General features: G+C 36.5%; 1 protein-coding gene, 2 non-coding genes and 1 pseudogene across 3 annotated transcripts; 2 read left to right on the top strand and 2 right to left on the bottom strand.

Annotated features, from left to right (window-relative positions):
* The first annotated feature begins 1,360 nt into the window (after positions 1-1,360).
* Positions 1,361-3,068, top strand: LOC110612787 (cation/H(+) antiporter 11-like). The gene is given in 2 exon segments (XM_021753588.1): positions 1,361-1,956; positions 1,958-3,068. Coding segments are annotated over 2 exon segments (1,707 nt in total).
* A 227-nt stretch (positions 3,069-3,295) lies between these two features.
* On the bottom strand, positions 3,296-3,513 carry LOC122723604. Its single transcript, XR_006350590.1, has one exon. It is a non-coding gene; the product is annotated as a small nucleolar RNA U3 (small nucleolar RNA).
* Positions 3,514-3,544: 31 nt separating this feature from the next.
* Positions 3,545-20,162, top strand: LOC110613629 (annotated as a pseudogene).
* A 435-nt stretch (positions 20,163-20,597) lies between these two features.
* On the bottom strand, positions 20,598-20,815 carry LOC122723605. Its single transcript, XR_006350591.1, has one exon. It is a non-coding gene; the product is annotated as a small nucleolar RNA U3 (small nucleolar RNA).
* Positions 20,816-22,832: the final 2,017 nt, after the last annotated feature.

Genomic DNA, 22,832 nt, shown 5'->3' with positions numbered 1-22,832 from the left:
AATGCCTCCCATACCTTCCAAACATGCATTTTTCCTATTCTACAACATGCATACTCAAGCATACAAGTTCCTAAGGGCTTCAACTAACTTAAACCCCATCTACAACACATCAAACATCCACATTGCTAAAAAACATAACATAAACCCATAAACCTAACCATAAGCTAAACATGCATTCTACCCCATAGATCTACTTAAAACTTACTTAAAACATGCCATAAGCTCAAGATCGGCCCTTACCTCTTGAAGATCGAGAGGTGAACGACCCTAGCTCGGAAAATGGGAGAGAGAGAGTTCCTTGAACCTCCAAGCTCCAAAACTTGCTCAAATGCTCAAAACAAGGGTAAAACTAATGAAAATCGAGAAAGATTTGAAGGAAGGAACTCAAAACCGGCGAGGGATGGCGGAGAGCTCACCTTGGCCGAAAATGGGGAGAAAAGCTCGTCCATTTCGGCTAAGGGACCCCTTTATAGGTGGCTGGCCAGGCCACGTTCGGGAGCCGAAAGTGCCTCCGCATGCATGCCATGTTCGGCGGCCGAACCTGGTTTCCCTCACTTATGCTTTCGGGGGCCTAAGGCACACCCGAAACGCATGCATGTTCGGCGGCCGAACTTGAGGTTCGACGGCCGAACCTGAGTTTTCCTCCAAGGTTGTTTTCATGCAAAATCTCATTTCCTTTTTACTTAAAACCATGAAATACATTAAAACATTTTATGAAAACATGTTCCTACTCTACTAGAGGCTTCCGACATCCGAGATTCCACCGGACGATGGGAATTCCGATACCGGAGTCTAGCCGGGTATTACAATAAAATTAGTTATATAAATTTGGACGATACTGAAATTAGATAACATACCAGATAGATAAAAAAATATAATTAACTGAAACTAATAAACTATATTTGAAAACTGACAACTTTATTAAGAGATTGCAATATAACTAACAGTGTAATTTGTTCTGTATTATGATTACACTGTCATACTAATTTAATGACTCAATACCTTTTAAATAAATATTACAAATAAACTAATAAAATATCAATAACAAAAATGAGAAGATAATGTCACTATAGTAAATGTGATTTGACTCAATATGATTTGACTCAATATCAAACAAAGAAATGAAATATAAAAATTCTAAATAGAAAACAACTAATGACTTCAAAAGAAAAAATAGAAAACAACTAATAAATACTATATTAGACTAACAGTTAACCGTGTGCTAATTTTAAATCAATCTTCAAACGGATGGTAAATCAATCTTCAAACAGATGGTAATTTGGTATTCATTATGCTTTACTAAAGCTTATATAGATATGATTTTCAAGAAGAAAGTGAACATATTTCAAATGTACGTGCTATGGTAATACAATCCTTCACCAGCTTCCCAGTTATTGCTTACCTCGTTGATAATCAGCTCAAGATCACAAACTCAGAACTTGGTCGACTAGGGCTTTCTTCAGCATTAGTTGCTGACGTTTTGGGAAATTTTTGCACGATATTGGTATCCTTGGTTAAGAGCTCTAACTTGTATTCCTCCATTGAAAATACAGTGCCATTGCTTGTCTATCTTTTAGTTCTAGTGTTTATTCTCCGGCCTGCAATGTTCTGGGTAATCAGAAGGACTCCTGAGAGGAAACCCATCAATACTTCGTTCATTAACACCATTGCTGCACTAGCTTTTGCTTCTGAAGTTTATTTCTATTTTGTGGATCAGATCCAATTCTTGGGTCCTTTTATATTTGGTTTAGCTGTACCTGCTGGAGCTCCTCTAGGATCTGCATTGGTGGAAAAGTTCACACCTTTTTGTATAGATGTGCTTTTGAATCTTCAGGTTACTACATCCATGATGAGAGCAGATCTATGGCTTATAATCTCTCAAATCACCAAGTTAAAAAGATTCGTTGCTGCCATTTTAATGATTAATGCAGTCAAATTGCTTACATGCTTGACACCTTTTTGCCCTTACAGCTTTCTCCATTTTATGCAATGCAACGATTGTGCCAATTCTTGTGAAATGGCTCTATGATCCTTCAAGGAAATACGCAGGCTATCAATCCAGGAACATAATGAGTTGAAAGCCAAACTCTGAGCTACGAGTTCTCTCTTGCATTCATAGACCTGACAATGTAGATTCTGTCGTAAAACTAATTGATGTCTGCAATCCGACAAAGGAGAGCCCCATCAGTGTTTCTGTTCTTCATCTCATCAAGTTAGTTGGAAGATCAACCCCAGTTCTAATCTCTCACCCAAAACAGAAGCCAATTTTTATCTCATCATCTCAACAAGTCATATATATATATGCTTTTAATCTCTATGAACAGACAAAATGGAACACTGCCTCAGTGCAGACATTTAAAGCAATATCTTCATCCAAGTTAATGCATGAAGACATATGCACTCTTGCTCTTGATAGACTCACTCCTCTTATACTAGTCCCTCTCCATCGAACATGGTCTATTCATGGAACCATTGAATCTGAAGATCAATCCTTAAGGGCTCTAAACTGTAAGGTTCCTGCAAAAGTTCCTTGCTCTGTCGGAATCTTTTTCGACCGTGGCAGGTACGGGCGGAGAAGCATCACAACATCAATTGTATCAGTTGTTTCTGTGTGTATGATCTTCTCTGGAGGCAGCGATGATCGTGAAGCATTGAGTTTAGCTAAACGCATGGCGAAAAGCTCAAACACAGGCCTCACTGTGATCCATTTCGTTGCTAAAAACAACAAAAATGAAACATCATCGTCAGAGGATAAATTTATGGACAATGGCATGTTGGAGAGCTTGAAAGAAATGGATGAATCAATAGTTTACAAGAAGTACGAGGTTCATGTTGGACCTGAAACTGTGTTCATCTTTCATTCGTTTGCAAATCTTTATGATCTTTTCGTGTTAGGAAGAAGATTTGGGATTGAATCCACTCACAGAATTGGTTTATCTGAATGGATTGAACCTTCCAGCCTTCCAGAGCGGGGTGTCTTTGGAGACCTTTTTGCTTCAAAAGATCTCAAGATTAGAGATTCTGTTTTAGTGGTTCAACAACAAAAACAAATTAAAAGGCTTCAATAAATTATTATTACCATTAGTTGATAAATAAATTTTTAATTTCTATAACAAAAAAATTAATTTATATATTAATCTTATTAATATATAATTATTTAATTCATTAATATTTAAATCAAAATTAATAAATATATAATATTTATGAAATATTATATATATGCACACTTTATAACATTTAATGAGTATATATTAAATAAACTTCATTAATCTTATGAAAAAAAAAAAGTAATTGAAGTCTGTCAGACAACCGTGGGACCGCCCCAGCTAGGGAATCCCCAACCGAGAACGATCCTCTACAGCCGTAAACAATTCTGAAGAACTGATCCAGCCATTAATTACGCTCTGATCCCACGGTCATTGTTCATCCACCAGACGTGAGTTCCTGTCTCCTTCGTGCTAAAGGACACAGAGGTACGATCCTATAGAACAGATCCTGTTCAAGTAAGGTCGTGATCAAGCGGAGTGCTTATTGTCTTGATAAAATGTGTAACTATCTTGTTATATTTCGATGTGGGATTCAGTTTCTTCCCAAGCACAGCCGCGTCCGCTTGTCTAGCCTTCTAATATGTTCAATTAGAAAAGAAAGGCCCACTAAGATGTAAGAATATTTAGGATATTGTAAATTACTATTTTAATTATTTCATAAAGCTTTGTATATATATAGCAATTTTCTTAAATTAAAAAATATATATATTCTGCAATAAGCATGAATATTTAAAATTTGAGAAATTCTACAATAGTTTTATTATAATTATATATAAATTCCATATAATTAATAATTAATATCTTATGTTGTATATAAAATGATTATATAAAAAGAATTAGATTCCTTTTTAATAAATAAAAAAATAAATTAAGTTTTTCTAAACTTTTTTATTATAAATAATATATTAAAATATATCAATTTTAGTTTTACTTCAAACACATAAATCTTCACAATAAAAAAAAGAATATTAAGAAGAACTCAAAAAATCTGAAAATATAATTTTAAATCAATATTATATTTATTTCAAAGATAAAATTCTTTATCATAGAAAATTAAGAATACTTTATGGAGCTCACAGGCTAAGCCATGTGATGTGTACGACGAGTTCCGTCTGTATAATAGAGCTACCCAGTTTCGTCAGAATTAAACTTTCCGTATCTTGACTTTACTATATTTAAATTTTAATTTTTTAATTTTAACTCAATTATTGTGATTGTACATAAAATTAAAATATTTTTATATTTATTTTAAAATAATAAATAATTAATATCAAAATAATAATATTAATATTAATATATATTAGTAAAAATATCATATTATTTTATATATAGCTATTAATTATATAATTTTAATTAAAAGATATATGTAATTATATATGATTAGATTTTATATTAGTAATATAATATATTTTTATATATCAATTAAACAGTGTAATTAATATATAAAAATATATTTTATGATATTAGATTGGTTAGCATTTTAAATCAAATAAGTAATGAGTTGCAAATTTAATTAATTGATTGATTTTTTTATTACTACATTTGATTTTTTACTATTTATTAAACTTAATTAGTTTGCTTAGCCTATTTAATTCAATAATTAAAGCTATATTATTGTCGTTGTTAAAGTCAAATATAATGGCTAATAAATAAAATTAATAGTTAAAATATTAATTTTAACCATATAATTATTTTAAGAAATTAGTTATGTGGTAGATTTTTTTTGGATAATCTATTTTCTCGAACACGGTTAAAACATTAAATATTATTTTAAATATTATTATTATTATGGAATTTTCCTTTTAAGTTGTTTCGATTATCGAATTTAATCTAAATATATAATTCCTCTATTTGGAATAAAATTTGTTTCAATAATTTAATTTAATTAATTTTTTAATTATTTTTTTATAATAATAAATAATTTTTTATTTAAAAAATATTTACTTTAAAAAATTAAAATTATGTATGATTTTATAAAGTTTTATTTGTATTTTTTTCTTATAAAATAAATTATATCATATTAAGATATATATTAATTTTTTAGTTAATATATTAATCAAATGATGGTGCACTATGTTGAGAATACAATAATAAATAATTGATATAAGTCCAAATTAACCACAAGTAGAAAAATATAATTTAATTTCCCTTCACTTGTATATATTTTAAATGTTAAAATAATTTGTATATAGATCCTGACTCCATTTTCATGGACCACACAATTCAGCATTCATAAACTCAAAAGATTCGGTTGCTCTTATCGACTTCTAATAGAAAATAATGTTTTATACCGTTTTCGATAAATATATTCTTCAAATAAATTTAGTAACTCTATTTTAAGTAATTTAAAAATTAATTATTTTTTAGTTAACGACCAGAGACCTTTTACATATATATATTCGTATAATTCTCAACACTAAAGATTTCAAGAAAAAATAACTTATTTTTACATATGAAAATAATAACTATAATTTTATCTGATTTTTTTTATTTTTAATTTCATATAATTCAACATCAAATAAAATAGAATATCCACGATCCATGAATTACCCAATACTCAACAAATTTTATATTAAACTTGAAATAAAATAGACATTATACATGAACTTTACATTATCGTTGCTATTTTTAATTATTACGGTGCCTTTGCCTTCAACTTGCATTTGTTTATCATTATTAAACTTTATTGTCAACTTGTATGACTCATCAAACTCTTTAAACAATGACTGTATATCGGTTATATAATTAGAGTATCCACTATCTAAGAATTAAATATCACCTGAAGTTATTCTATTGTTTTCATAAGCCATGAACAGCTTGGTCTCCTCTTACTCTTCTGCATAATTAGCTTGTTGATTTTATTTCTAGCAATCTGCTTTTACATGCCCATATTTTTTTTTGCAGTAATAGCATAGAATACTGCTTCTCCTAGTTCCTTGATCATCTATTCTTTGTTCATGCTGCTTATTTCTTTGCCCATCGTCTCTACCACGATCGTTTCTGCCACGACTTTCTCTGCCTCTGTATCCTCATTTTTCACGTCTTCTACCAGCTGCTTCACCTTTTACATGAAAGACTTTCTCTTCGTTCTTTTCATCTGACTGCATAATCTCGCTTCATAAGATTGCAAGTCTAACGATCCAGAAACCAGACCGCTACCGGCGCTAGGATCCAGATCGACTTAAGGTCGCCGGGACCCGTAGCAAGCCTAACATATCTCATGGCATTCATGATGCATGAATCATGCTAAAACTTCCATTAATTTAAAAAAACATAGTACAGTTCTACTCACCTCAGGCTGACTCTGAAAAGACTCTGAAGCAACTATCTCACTGCTGAGGTCCTCGGTTCCTCAGGTCCGAACCTACACAGGTGGACTCAAATGAGGGACCAAACATAGACTAACATGACTGTAACGACTCGAAAATCGGACCGCTACCGGCGCTAGGATCCAGGTCGACTTAAGGTCGCCGGGACCCGTAGCAAGCCTGCTATACTCTCTGTGTACCTGTAAAATCTCATACATGATCATACATTTTCTGTAAAAACATAAAACTGATTCTCTGAACCAAGGCTCAACCTGTGCATGCACTATCTCTGTACTATAAAACCCCTTACTAGAGCTTGCTCTAGATGGGTTCAACTCATACTCTGTTAAGCCTGGTTTTTCACATACTGATAAAAACATTCACAGCACATAAATAGACCATGTATACAAAAAGGATTTTACAACATGGGTCAAGCACAATACTCTACACTATACAATACAAAACCATTTCTTTACAATATTACATGTCCACACTATGCTATTACAAAATTCTTTACTCGTCCTGTACCCTGCTGACTTCCCTCTGACTCTGATCCTGCAAGACTGGGGTTAAAGGAGAAGGATGATGTAATACCCGGCTAGTTCAGGCATCGGAATTCCTACCGTCCGGTGGATTCTTGATGTCGGAGTTGTCTAGAAGGGTAAGAGTGCAGGTTTTCTAAAATGGTTTTAAGTGTTTTATGGTTTTGAAAGGAAAGGGAATGTGTTTTTAAGTGAACAGACCAAGGGATCCTAATGCAGGTTCGGCCCCCGAAGCTAATGTTCGGCCGCCGAAAGTGCTTGAAGTTCGGCTTCCGAAGTTCATGTTCGGCCCCCGAACGTTGCATGGTTTCGCATGCAGTTTCGGCTGCCGAAGCTGAGGCGGTCAGTCGCCTATATCTGCACCCCCAGTCGGTGAAAGGGATAAGTTTGACTTCCTTTTCACGACCAGAGGTGAGTTTTGGTCCCCTTGGATGATCTTCATGGTTTTCTTCAAAATCCTTTAAAGTTAAACAAGTTTTAAGTGAGTTTATGTTGGTTTGAAGAGTTTTGGAGATTGGAGTCTTTTGGAGCTTGAATCTCCATATCTTTGAGTTTGGATCTCACCAGCCTTTGTTCTTCAAGAGGTAAGTGTTGATCCTTGGCTTTTATCATGTTTTCTGAAGGTTTTATGGTGGTTTATGGGTAGAGTTTGCATGATTAGGGTTAAGCATGTTTTTGAGGGTTTTTGCATGGAAGCTTGCATATGTGTTATGTGTGTTGTTTTGTTGGGGTGATAGGTAGTTTTGGACCCCTTTGTGCATATCTTTGAGTATATGCTTGTTATGTGTGTTGGGATGCATGGTGAGTGAGGTTTGGGGGAAGTTGTGCATGAGGTGAGCTAGGTTCTGCCTAACTGGAGAACCCAGTTTCGGCCGCCGAAGAAGGGTTCGGCCGCCGAAGGTGTTGAGGAAGTGGTTTCGGCTGCCTCAACCTGCCCCCGAAGGATTGGACTTTCGTCTCTGGAGGGGAGGTTCGGCCGCCGAAGGTGCTGCCGAAGGTTAGAGACTTTCGTCTCTGGAGTATGGTTTGGCCCCCGAACCTTGCCTCCGAAGGCTTCGGCCGCCGAAAGAGGAGATTCGGCCGCCGAAAGTAGGCGAGTTTCGTCTCTGGCGAGGACATTCGGCCGCCGAACCTGCCGCCGAAAGTGTCCTGTCCAGCCTTCTTTTGCATAAGTTAGGTGATTCGTTTCAGAGGTTTAGAGGGGTTTTGGGGAGTTGTTTTTCAGTTGTATAGAGTATGTTTGGTGCCTCATTTGCGTCCTCCATTGTAGGATTGGACCCGAGGAACCGAGGTGTTTAGCAGTCGTCGTAGCTGTTTCAGAGGTAGAGGTAGCTCAGAGTTAGCCAAGCAGTGGCTACAGGTGAGTGGAACTAAACTAACTATTTTATTGTGAGAAATGACACGATTCTAGCATGCTCCATGCATCATACATTGCCATGTTATATCTTAGGTTGTGTTGCATTAGAATTCACGAATATGATGCATTGCATATGTTGTTGTTCCTGTGGATGAATGTTGGATGATCCTTAGCCCTTGACAGAGAGCAGATACAGAGTTATGGCATGAGATAGCCATACCAGGTCGCCCCTGGATAGTCCAGGTCGCTCCTGGTACTATGAGTGAGACAGCTGGGCTGTCAAATCAGAGATAAGAGTAGACCAGGTGATGACATCGTCTCCCTGGCACAGTTGGTCACGTTATGATATCAGAGCAGAGATAAGAGTAGACCAGGTGATGACATCGTCTCCCTGGCACAGTTGGTCAGATTATCACATGTAGTTGAGGGCTATTGGTGACAAGTTCATCCTTGAGATGATATGTTTGTGATATGATGCATTTCATGAAAGCATGTAATGAATGAACTGTTTTTATTGTTCCTCCTCACTGGGCTCTAGAGCTCATCCCACTCCCTTAACCCCAGTTTTGCAGGTCCTGAGATAGCTATGGGAAATCAAAGTCAGCAAGAGTACAGAGGAAGTTGTGCGTGAATGTATGCTGTAATAGTGTAGTGGACATGATGTAATTTGTAATTAAAAGATTACTGGTCATGTAATGTATAGATCTGTCATATACGGTTAGACTTGTGCTTTCCCTAGTGTTTTTACTGTTGCGTGATGTATGCTTAATCCCCTGTACATGAATCCTGTTTTACGTTTCTTGATGAGAAATGTGTGAGTTAGGCTTAATGTATGGCTTCGATGAGATACCAGTGGAATGTGTTACAGATTAAAAGGGTTTCATTTCCATGACCCACAACAGATAGTAGTCCCTGGTATAGGCCCTGAGGGCCATTTCAGATTAACATATCTGAGTAGCAGCAGTTAAGCCTACAGAGTTTTACAGGATTGTTGAGTCTATTTGTATCATGTCTGGGATTTATCAGGTACACAGAGAGTATAGTCGGCTTACTACGGGTCCCGGCGGCCTTAAGCCGATCTGGATCCTAGTGCCAGTGATGGTTCGGACCGTTACTGAGGGGTTCCGGTTTCCGGGTCGTTACAGATTGGTATCAGAGCATAGGGCCTCTAGAGTACGATGTGCTGAGTCAGTACTCAGGGATCAGAGATATCTCACATCGGAAAGAGGTTAAGATGTCAGAGTTTTAGATCGTTCGAGTACGGTGTGTTGAGCGAAGATGCTCAAGGATTAGATTCCCACATCGGAAAGAGGTGTAGTCTTGTATAGGAGGGAAAGCACAATAAGTTAAAATCATGTCCACTAGGATAGGATGTGGAGTCCTGTCTTGCATGCTGATGTGAAATGCCATGATGAGTTGCATGTTTAATGATATGTTTTATATGTGTTGCGGATTCATGTGTTTTCACATGGATCATTTGATGATATTGTGTGTGATGTTGTGCTTTTCAGAGGCAGGATGAGAGGAACTCGTCGATCTGTTAGATTGACAGGAGCTCCGCCGGAGGATGAGGACATGGATGCTCATCTCCCCGTTCTGCAAAGGGCAACATCAGATAGTATAAGCAGAGAAGGTACATCAAGGGACCCTAGCAGGTCTGTTGATGAGAGTAGAAGGGGAGTTGTTCAGAGTAGTATGTCAGGGTATCGGAGAGAAGGAGAGGAGGATGAGCAGAGTAGAGATGATAGCGGTAGTAGAAGTAGGTTGGGAGGAGATATGGGTGAGTCCCAAAGAGGCACTCAGGCCTCGAGGTTTGTTTCACCTCAGTATCCACCCTACCAGTGGGGGGCAGAGTACCCGATGAGAGGTACATCAGAGTTTCCTCACCTTTATGCCCTATCCTTCCTTTTACCCGCCATAGCCACTGTTATATCCACAGTATACCATGTTTCCCCCCGTCTTTGGTTACCCAGGGTCAGTAAACCCTAACCTAGAGCATGTTGCACCTCCTCCAACGTCAGTAGCCCCAGTTATCCAAACACCCAAGCCTAGTTCACCTGGGGAAAGTATGGTGCAGATGACAGACTATGTGAGGTTGGAATGGTCCAGTATCATTGTGAGAACCGAAAGATGAACCTTGAGATTTTGTCACAACTGTGAACAGGTGCACAAGGTCACTACCAAGGATAGGTGTTCCCACGCAGATTGGTGGAGACCGCTAGTTGGAATTGATTAGCCTCCACGATAGATCTAAGAGGTGGGTGGGAACTAGATGTTGCGAATAAGAGAGAAAGGTCAGTGTACTCGATGAGTAAACCAGAGGTAAGGGGTAACACTGCTCAACGATTTACTGGGACAGGCAGATGAGATGTTAGCTGCCCTCAGGGAAAAGTCGCGTAGCAGTTTATCCTAGAGAGACGAGCTAAAGAGCTAAAGCGCTAGTCCAGTGTCAATCAAAGGATTAAAAGAGAACAGGTCAGGATAGAAAAGAAGAAGAAAGGCGGGCAAGGATCAGAGTGCGCAGCAAAAGCGTAGAAAAGTTCAGAAACATAGAGAAGCATGCCCAGTATCTACGAAGTATTGTAGATAAGAGAACACGGCATAGAGGCCACGTTCTGTAATCTGAGTTCGGTTTTGGGGCATGTCTGTGTGACTCGTGATGTGTCACCATAGAGAAAGCTATAATCACGTCATCTAGCCTTTCTTGAGAGCTGTTGCTCCTCTGATCGGGTAAATACAGAGAAGCAAAGGTAAGTGTAACCAGAGTAGTGTGCATAGAACTGAGACAAGGTAAAGAGAAAGGGAAGTCAGTAGGTAGCAAAGAGAGTCAAGTGGACTATGTACAGACAGGAGTGATCAGTAATCCAGGTAGAGTGTGGACACAGATTAAGCAGTTAAGGGTCGGCAAAGTCAGACAGTATAGCCAACCCGGGAGTTTTACTCCAGGGGTATCTGTGTCTTTTCGTAGAGAACGATGTTAGGCTTTCTTCTTGTTTCCCTGTATGTTTCGTGTTGTTGGTTTAACATTCGAGGACGAATGTTTTTAAGGAGGGAAGAATGTAATACCCGGCTAGTTCAGGCATCGGAATTCCTACCGTCCGGTGGATTCTTGATGTCGGAGTTGTCTAGAAGGGTAAGAGTGCAGGTTTTCTAAAATGGTTTTAAGTGTTTTATGGTTTTGAAAGGAAAGGGAATGTGTTTTTAAGTGAACAGACCAAGGGATCCTAATGCAGGTTCGGCCCCCGAAGCTAATGTTCGGCCGCCGAAAGTGCTTGAAGTTCGGCTTCCGAAGTTCATGTTCGGCCCCCGAACGTTGCATGGTTTCGCATGCAGTTTCGGCTGCCGAAGCTGAGGCGGTCAGTCGCCTATATCTGCACCCCCAGTCGGTGAAAGGGATAAGTTTGACTTCCTTTTCACGACCAGAGGTGAGTTTTGGTCCCCTTGGATGATCTTCATGGTTTTCTTCAAAATCCTTTAAAGTTAAACAAGTTTTAAGTGAGTTTATGTTGGTTTGAAGAGTTTTGGAGATTGGAGTCTTTTGGAGCTTGAATCTCCATATCTTTGAGTTTGGATCTCACCAGCCTTTGTTCTTCAAGAGGTAAGTGTTGATCCTTGGCTTTTATCATGTTTTCTGAAGGTTTTATGGTGGTTTATGGGTAGAGTTTGCATGATTAGGGTTAAGCATGTTTTTGAGGGTTTTTGCATGGAAGCTTGCATATGTGTTATGTGTGTTGTTTTGTTGGGGTGATAGGTAGTTTTGGACCCCTTTGTGCATATCTTTGAGTATATGCTTGTTATGTGTGTTGGGATGCATGGTGAGTGAGGTTTGGGGGAAGTTGTGCATGAGGTGAGCTAGGTTCTGCCTAACTGGAGAACCCAGTTTCGGCCGCCGAAGAAGGGTTCGGCCGCCGAAGGTGTTGAGGAAGTGGTTTCGGCTGCCTCAACCTGCCCCCGAAGGATTGGACTTTCGTCTCTGGAGGGGAGGTTCGGCCGCCGAAGGTGCTGCCGAAGGTTAGAGACTTTCGTCTCTGGAGTATGGTTTGGCCCCCGAACCTTGCCTCCGAAGGCTTCGGCCGCCGAAAGAGGAGATTCGGCCGCCGAAAGTAGGCGAGTTTCGTCTCTGGCGAGGACATTCGGCCGCCGAACCTGCCGCCGAAAGTGTCCTGTCCAGCCTTCTTTTGCATAAGTTAGGTGATTCGTTTCAGAGGTTTAGAGGGGTTTTGGGGAGTTGTTTTTCAGTTGTATAGAGTATGTTTGGTGCCTCATTTGCGTCCTCCATTGTAGGATTGGACCCGAGGAACCGAGGTGTTTAGCAGTCGTCGTAGCTGTTTCAGAGGTAGAGGTAGCTCAGAGTTAGCCAAGCAGTGGCTACAGGTGAGTGGAACTAAACTAACTATTTTATTGTGAGAAATGACACGATTCTAGCATGCTCCATGCATCATACATTGCCATGTTATATCTTAGGTTGTGTTGCATTAGAATTCACGAATATGATGCATTGCATATGTTGTTGTTCCTGTGGATGAATGTTGGATGATCCTTAGCCCTTGACAGAGAGCAGATACAGAGTTATGGCATGAGATAGCCATACCAGGTCGCCCCTGGATAGTCCAGGTCGCTCCTGGTACTATGAGTGAGACAGCTGGGCTGTCAAATCAGAGATAAGAGTAGACCAGGTGATGACATCGTCTCCCTGGCACAGTTGGTCACGTTATGATATCAGAGCAGAGATAAGAGTAGACCAGGTGATGACATCGTCTCCCTGGCACAGTTGGTCAGATTATCACATGTAGTTGAGGGCTATTGGTGACAAGTTCATCCTTGAGATGATATGTTTGTGATATGATGCATTTCATGAAAGCATGTAATGAATGAACTGTTTTTATTGTTCCTCCTCACTGGGCTCTAGAGCTCATCCCACTCCCTTAACCCCAGTTTTGCAGGTCCTGAGATAGCTATGGGAAATCAAAGTCAGCAAGAGTACAGAGGAAGTTGTGCGTGAATGTATGCTGTAATAGTGTAGTGGACATGATGTAATTTGTAATTAAAAGATTACTGGTCATGTAATGTATAGATCTGTCATATACGGTTAGACTTGTGCTTTCCCTAGTGTTTTTACTGTTGCGTGATGTATGCTTAATCCCCTGTACATGAATCCTGTTTTACGTTTCTTGATGAGAAATGTGTGAGTTAGGCTTAATGTATGGCTTCGATGAGATACCAGTGGAATGTGTTACAGATTAAAAGGGTTTCATTTCCATGACCCACAACAGATAGTAGTCCCTGGTATAGGCCCTGAGGGCCATTTCAGATTAACATATCTGAGTAGCAGCAGTTAAGCCTACAGAGTTTTACAGGATTGTTGAGTCTATTTGTATCATGTCTGGGATTTATCAGGTACACAGAGAGTATAGTCGGCTTACTACGGGTCCCGGCGGCCTTAAGCCGATCTGGATCCTAGTGCCAGTGATGGTTCGGACCGTTACTGAGGGGTTCCGGTTTCCGGGTCGTTACAGATGAGCTATACTAGCCCAGTGAGTAGAACAATAAAAACATGTTAATAAAACATGCTCACATGGAATGCATCACATCACAAGTAAATCACCCATCTCAGATGGACAGATTCAAAATTCCCTCTATTCTATGCCCGACCTGCGAAGGAGCTACTCAGGACTTCTCTACGCACCCTATGGTGCTCTGTGCCCGGCTCTCTCAGGGCTCCTCAGGACTTTACTCGGAGGGCTAGTGAATCCACAATTATGTCTGATCCGTACAAGCATAGAATAATGCAATGCGTCACATTAGTGTATTCTAGTGCACTCAACCTATTACATATCATGATGCATGGAACATGCTCAAAGCATTTAATTTCTCAATTTAAAACCTTAAGTTTAGTTCCACTCACCTCTGGCTAACTCTGAGCTGACTCTGAAGCAGTGCTCACTGCTGACCTCTTTGGTTCCTCTGGTCTGTTCCTACACAGATGGACTCAAATGAGGGCCCAAACTAACTCAAGAACAACTCTAGAAAACTCCCCAAAACCCCCCTAAAAATCCTCAAAGAATCAAGAAAAACATGCAAAAGAAGGCTGGACAGGGCACTTTCGGCGGTAGGTTCGGCGGTCGAAAGTCCCTTCCAGAGCCGAACCTCAAGCACTTTCGGCGGCACTTCGGCTGCCGAAAGTCCTCTCCAGAGACGAAAGTTCCTAACCTTCGGCGGCACCTTCGGCGGTCGAAACCCTCCTCCAGAGCCGAAAGTCCAAACTTTCGGGGGCAAGCTTGGGCAAACTTAGGCAGCCGAAACCACCTCCTTAGCATGTTCGGCGGCCAAACCTTCTTTCGGCGGCTGAAACTGGATTCTCCAGTAAGGCAGAAACTTGTTCTGCTTCATGCAAACGTACCCAATCACTTACCGTTTACAAACAAGAAGAGAAACGATCCCAACGTGGAGATATGGAGAAACTCTCCCTCAAAGTCTCCAACTTCAAAACTTTTGGTTGATTTGCTCAAAAGCTTCAAAACAACCTAAAACCCATCAAAACTTTGCAAGATTTGAAGAAAACATGAAAATCACCCAAGAAAGATCATGGTCTCACCTCTGTCTGTGAATGGAAAGAAAATCTTATCCATTCACCGACCTAGGGCCTTCTATAGGTGGCTGGCCAGACCACCTTCGGCGGCCTAACGTGAAACCAAAACTCATGCATGTTTGGCAGCCGAAACTCCCCTTCGGTGGCCGAACCTTGAATTTCTTCCTTGGCTCTTTTCTTTCACAAACTCATTTCCTTTTATACTTAAAACATTAAAACATACTAAAATCCTTTACAAAACCATAAATTTTACCCTTCTAGCGGATTCTGACATCCTGGGTTCCACCGGAAAGTAGAATTTCGATGCCGGACTCTAGCCGGGTATTACAATGACTCTAAACATCCCCCCAAAAACCCCCTAAAACACCTTAAAATAATCATAGAAAACATGCAAGGGAAGGCTGAACAGGGCACTTTCGGCGGCCGAAAGTCCCATCCAGAGCCGAAAGTCCAACTTTCAGGGGCAGGGTTCGGCAGCCAAAACATGCCACCACAGGCAGGTTCGGTGGCCGAAAGTCCTTCGGCTGTCGAACCTGAGTTCTTCCAGAAGTGGCAGAACTCAGCCCTTATGCACATTTTGCCTCCCAAACCTTTCAAACATGCATTTAGCTATTCCACAACATGCATATACAAGCAAACAAGCATATAGGGGTCTCAAACTATCCTAAACCCCAACAACAACACAAAGCATATACACATACAACATACATTACCCATAAACTCAACATTAACCCTAACAACAATCAACTAACCTAAACATGCATTTCTACCCCATAGCCCCTCATAAAACTTGTTTAAAACATGGAATAAGCTAAAGATCTACTCTTACCTCTTGAAGATCGAGAGAGGAGGCGACCTAAACTTGGAGAAATGGAGGAAGAGAGCTTCAAGGTCTCCAAGCTTCAAATCTTGATCTTAGCTCCAAAAACTTTAAAAACCAAGTTAAAACTCGTTAAAACTTGAAAGATTTGAGGAAAATCATCAAAACCAACCATGAGAGGGCATGGACTCACCGTTGACCGAAAATAGGGGAGAAAACTCGCCCATTTTCGGCCATGGGGCCTTTTATAGGTGGCTGGCCAGGCCACCTTCGGAAGCCAAAGGTGACTCCAAAACTCCACCATGTTCGGCGGCTGAACATGAGGTTCGGCGGTCGAACCTGGATTTCCCTCTATGGTCTTTTTCATTCAAAACTCAATTTCTTTCTTACTTAAAATCATAAAATACATAAAAACATTTTATAAAAACATGATTATACCCTTCTTGAGGTTTCCGATATCCGAGATTCCACCGGACGATAGGAATTCTGATACCGGAATCTAGCCGGGTATTACAGCAAGAATCCCATCAATTCATCAAATGAATATGTGGCTAAGTCTTTAGACTCTTCAATGGCTGCCACAACATAATCAAACTTTAGAGTTAAACTCCTTAACACCTTTGCAATAACAGTTTAATATGAGATTTCTTCTCTATAGGACCTCATTTGATTAACAATTGCAGCTACTCTTGAGAGAAAATCTTGCACTGTCTCTCTACTATTCATTTGCAAGATTTTAAAATCACGATAAGGGGATTGAAGTTTAATTGTGATTACCTTAGAAGTGCCTTGGTACGCCATCTGTAAGGTTGTCCAAGCATTTTTAGCAGTAATTGTTGTTGTAATTTTTGAAAAAACTGATTCGTGCATAGCTTGTTGAATAAAGAAAAATGCTTTAGAATCCTTCTTTTTATTTTCCTTTAACCTGATCTCTTCATCTAGGTTAGGATATCATTTCTCAACTAAGTCCCACAAATCTTGAGACTTAAACAGAGTTCTCATCTTGATACTCCAGAATTTAAAGTTTTCACCTTTGAAAATAGGAATTGCCGATTGAGAAATACTCATAACATTGCCGTTTGATGTCATGAGTTAATGCCCAATGTTCTGAACGAATTTGGCTCTGATACCACTTTTGTTGGGGAAAGAGGATTGACAATCGAAGAAAACAGAGGATAAAATTAGTTATCTAAATTTAGACACATTGAAATTAGATAATATACTAGATAGTTAAAAAATATAACTAACTGAAACTAGCAAACTAAATTTAGAAACTGATAACTTTATTCAGAGATTACAATATAACTGACAGTTTAATTTACTCTGTATTATGATTACACTGCCATACTAACTTAATGACTCAGTACCTTTTAAATAGATATTATAAATAAACTAATAAAATATCAATAATAGTAATAAAAAGATAATGCCACCACAATAAACATAGTTTAACTCAATAACAAACAAAGAAATGGAAACTAAAAAATCTAAATAGAAAACAATTAACAAAGATTAGATTAGACTAATCGTTAATCATGTGCAAATTTTAAATCAATATTGAACGCATAGTACTTTGGTATTCATTATGCTTTACAAAAGCTTATATAGATATGATTTTCAAGAAGAAAGTGAACATATTTCAAATGTACGTGCCATGGTAATACAATCCTTCACCAGCTTCCCAGTTATTGCTTACCTCGTTGATAATCAGCCCAACATCACAAACTCAGAATTTGGTCGACTAGGGCTTTCTTCAGCATTAGTTGCCGACGTTTTGGGAAATTTGTGCACGATATTGTTATCCTTGGTTAAGAGCTCTAACTTGTATTCCTCCATTGAAAATACAGTGCCATTGCTTGTCTATCTTTTAGTTCTAGTGTTTATTCTCCGGCCTGCAATGTTCTGGGTAATCAGAAGGACTCCTGAGAGGAAACCCATCAATACTTCGTTCATTAACACCATTGTTGCACTAGCTTTTGCTTCTGAAGTTTATTTCTATTTTGTGGATCAGATCCAATTCTTGGGTCCTTTTATATTTGGTTTAGCCGTACCTGCTGGAGCTCCTCTAGGATCTGCATTGGTGGAAAAGTTTACACCTTTTTGTATAGGTGTGCTTTTGAATCTTCAGGTTACTACATCCATGATGAGAGCATATCTATGGCTTAGTATCTCTCAAATCACCAAGTTAAAAAGATTCATTGCTGCCATTTTAATGATTAATGCAGTCAAATTGCTTACATGCTTGACACCTTTTTGCCCTTACAGCTTTCTCCATTTTATGCAATGCAACGATTGTGCCAATTCTTGTGAAATGGCTCTATGATCCTTCAAGGAAATACGCAGGCTATCAATCCAGGAACATAATGAGTTGAAAGCCAAACTCTGAGCTACGAGTTCTCTCTGGCATTCATAGACCTGACAATGTAGATTCTGTCGTAAAACTAATTGATGTCTGCAATCCGACAAAGGAGAGCCCCATCAGTGTTTCTGTTCTTCATCTCATCAAGTTAGTTGGAAGATCAACCCCAGTTCTAATCTCTCACCCAAAACAGAAGCCAATTTCTATCTCTTCATCTCAACAAGTCATATATGCTTTTAATCTCTATGAACAGACAAAATGGAACACTGTCTCAGTGCAGACATTTACAGCAATATCTTCATCCAAGTTAATGCATGAAGACATATGCACTCTTGCTCTTGATAGACTCACTCCTCTTATACTAGTCCCTCTCCATCGAACATGGTCTATTCATGGAACCATTGAATCTGAAGATCAAACCTTAAGGGCTCTAAACTGTAAGGTTCCTGCAAAAGCTCCTTGCTCTGTCGGAATCTTTTTCGACCGTGGCAGGTACGGGCAGAGAAGCATTAGAACATCAGTTGTATCAGTTGTTTCTATGTGTATGATCTTCTCTGGAGGCAGCGATGATCTTGAAGCATTGAGTTTAGCTAAACGCATGGCGAAAAGCTCAAACACAGCCTCACTGTGATCCATTTCGTTGCTAAAAACAACAAAAATGAAACATCATCGTCAGAGGATAAATTTATGGACAATGGGTAATTACCACCGAAAGTAAATTTCTCCACACGAATAAAATTTGTGATAACGGTAGACTTTTAAATAGATTAATTTTATCGAATGAATTAAAATAAAATAAAATAGGAGAATATTGAATGTAGATAAATAAATAAAATTAATCTAAAAGAAGAATCAATTTAAATTTAAGAGAGAGAATTAAGATGAGAATTTGTATTGGTTGATCATATATATAAAATAATCTCAATTTAATTAATAAACCAGTTATAGATATCGAAAACGTTTCAGGTATCCAATCCTTTCTTAATTTTAAACTAGTTAAGAGACGCTGGTTAACTAGTTTTAACTTTTGGATAAGCACATAAGACGCTTCTAAAATTTAATCCAATTATTGCATTAAAAAGTTAATGGACCTTATTCTAACTAACAAATGCGAGACACCCGATTCATGTAAGTTAAATTATATTATTCCTTATAAAGAGCTTACCCAACCTAATTCACTACTTATTTCAATTTAATTAAACAATTACGAATTTAATTAACTGAATAGCAATCTACAATTCTATCAATCGAGCAATGGTGCCTTAATGCAACAAATGCACAAAATGATATTAAGCAATAAACATATGAATAATATAAATACCAATAATTGAGAAAACTATAAAATCACATAAATTTCATAACCGATTTAACTGAAACTTTTAATTATCATTTAACTGAAAAGAAGAATTTAACCACACAAGTTCATAATTAAAAATAGGAGATGAAAGATAAGATGAGATCTCAAATACATCAAAATGCATCCTTTTTATAGTACTAATAGTCTTAACCTAAATATAAATAGTTAAAATCAAAATTGAGTATCGCTTGGTAAATGGCAGATAAGAGTTATTTGTTTGATTCCCGAATTTAAAACTGGCTCTGTTCATCAAGTATGTTTGTGCCCATAACGCAGTTCATAACACAGTTTATCAAGAATATCCTTTTATGAATTTGGCTGTGACCACTTTTTATATCAGAATGTGGATTCCAAATTGAATTTTTTCTTTATTATTCTTCGATCCTATCAAAATAATAAAATTTAAACAAATTAATCTATTTTAAATGAAATCAAATTCAATATCTAAATATTTTATAATATTAAAGTTGTATAATTGTACATATTATCAATGGGATGTTGGAGAGCTCGAAAGAAATGGATGAATCAATAGTTTACAAGAAGTACGAGGTTCATGATGGACCTGAAACTGTGTTAATCATTCATTCGTTTGCAAATCTTTATGATCTTTTAGTATTAGGAAGAAGATTTGAGATTAAATCCACTCACACAATTGGTTTATCTGAATGGATTGAACTTCCAGAGCTGGGTGTCTTTGGAGACCTTTTTGCTTCAAAAGATCTCAAGATTAGAGATTCTGTTTTAGTGGTTCAACAACAAAAACAAATTAAAAGGCTTCAATAAATTATTATTACCATTAGTTGATAAATAAATTTTTAATTTCTATAACAAAAAAAATAATTTATATATTAATCTTATTAATATATAATTATTTAATTCATTAATATTTAAATCAAAATTAATAAATATCTATATTTATGAAATATTATATATATGCACACTTTATAACATTTAATGAGTATATATTAAATAAACTTCATTAATCTTATGAATACTACTTATGACTTTTTAGTTTATTAATATGTAATATAAAATTTAAATAAAATTAATTAAAATATCTAAGAATTATAATTATAAAAAATCTAATTAGAGAAAGGGATTTCCGATTTTAACATATAAAAATCTAGGAATTAAATAGTTTAGTTTTTTAAAATAGATGAAATAAATTGTTATAATAATAAAGCTCAGAAAAAAAAAAAAAAAAGAAAAAGGAATTGAAATCTGTCAGACAACCGTGGGACCGCCCCAGCTAGGGAATCCCCAACCGAGAACGATCCTCTACAGCCATGAGCAATTCTGAAGAACTGATCCAGCCATTAATCACGCTCTGATCCCACGGTCATTGTTCATCCACCAGACGTGAGTTCCTGTCTCCTTCGTGCTAAAGGACACAGAGGTACGATCCTATAGAACAGATCCTGTTCAAGTAAGGTCGTGATCAAGCGGAGTGCTTATTGTCTTGATAAAATGTGTAACTATCTTGTTATATTTCGATGTGGGATTCAGTTTCTTCCCAAGCACAGCCGCGTCCACTTGTCTAACCTTCTAACATGTTCAATTAGAAAAGAAAGGCCCACTAAGATGTAAGAATATTTAGGATATTGTAAATTACTATTTTAATTATTTCATAAAGCTTTGTATATATATAGCAATTTTCTTAAATTAAAATATATATATATTCTGCAATAAGCATGAATATTTAAAATTTGAGAAATTCTACAATAGTTTTATTATAATTATATATAAATTCCATTTAATTAATAATTAATATCTTATGTTGTATATAAAATGATTATATAAAAGAATTAGATTCCTTTTTTATAAATAAAAAAATTAATTAATTAAATTAAGTTTTTCTAAACTTTTTTATTATAAATAATATATTAAAATATATCAATTTTAGTTTTACTTCAAACACATAAATCTTCACAATAAAAAAAAGAATATTAAGAAGAACTCAAAAAATCTGAAAATATAATTTTAAATCAATATTATATTTATTTCAAAGATAAAATTCTTTATCATAGAAAATTAAGAATACTTTATGGAGCTCAAAGGATTTTTTTTTTTTTTCATAATTTTTCATCACTGTAACTATTTAAAATAATTTTATCGGCCAAAAAAAGTCATTGAAAATTATTTTTTTGTGATTGAAAAATTATAAAACTATCTTTAATTTATATACAATATTTTGAATTTTTATAATAAATTTTAATTTTAATGTAAAAATTATTTTAGTTTTAAATTATTAATATATTATATTTTATGTTAAACTTCATTGATCTTATTAGTAAACATCTAAAAGACTTTTGATTTTAGCATATGAAAATTTAAGGATTAAAATAATTCAATTTTCAAAATGAATGAACAAACCCTAATAATCAAAGTTCATAGATGAAATTATAATTTTTTTTTATTAGTTAGTTGTATACATAAATTCAAATTAAAATTAATTTAATTTTTTATTAAAATCAATTCGATTTGATTTTTATAAATATTAAAATTTTAATTTTTAATTTATTTAATTTAATTTAATTTTAAATTAAATCGATTGAATACTCCCATAAACAATAAAAGGATTAAAATCGATTATTTTGAAAGGGCGATTGTTTTTCAAGATCAGAATTTGATGGTTCTTGAGGTAGACTCGCAAGTGTGTCTCTGTTTGTCTCTTTTACTCCTACGGGTTGGCTCTTTGAAGGTCTCGTTTTTTTATGGGTTTTTCGGTGACGATTTTCCTCGCCGTTGTCGGTTGTTGTGTTGTTTCTTCAGATATGGTGCTTGCATGTTGAGGGTTTTGAAGATTTTATTAATTTTATTTAAAATTGAAGTTTTTATTTTTTTAATTTATAATTTTTTTTAAAAAAATAAAATTATATATAATTTTATAAAAATTTATTTAAATTTTATTTTTATAAAATTAATTACCAAACAGATTTTTTTTTAAAAAATATTTTTCGGTTCATTTAGCTTCACTGGTCCACGAGCCTGACATCGGACATTGACAATGCTATAGAACTGTCATGCAAATGGAAAAGAAAATCCCGGACACACAAGTAAGAAAATTACAATTATTATATAACTCATTAACTTACATCACCACATTTTTTTTTTCTTAAATTAAAAAGTACTTGTAAATTAATAAATATTCTGAGTTAGTATATCAAAGAAACTCCATTCTTTTGTTAAGCAAAGGAAACAATAATTCAAGTAAAGATATTAATCTTCCTTAAATATTTCGCGATTCAATAAAGTTTTGAACATGAGAAACAGAGATGTATTATATCGCACATCAATTTATAATATATGTTGGATATATATTTCATGTCGTATCCCATGAAGTATCGTAGGACGGCATGGCAAAATAAAGAATCAGAGTATCAAAGGCCACAAGTAAAGACATAAACTGTCCCAAAACAAAAAAACCTTTATCAGAGAAGTCGTCCACGAGCA

This window comes from Manihot esculenta, chromosome 4, assembly GCF_001659605.2.
Source record: "Manihot esculenta cultivar AM560-2 chromosome 4, M.esculenta_v8, whole genome shotgun sequence".
In the NCBI taxonomy this organism is placed as follows: Eukaryota; Viridiplantae; Streptophyta; class Magnoliopsida; order Malpighiales; family Euphorbiaceae; genus Manihot; species Manihot esculenta.
Note: the sequence above shows the minus strand (reverse complement) of the source record. Positions and strands in the feature narration are given on the sequence as shown.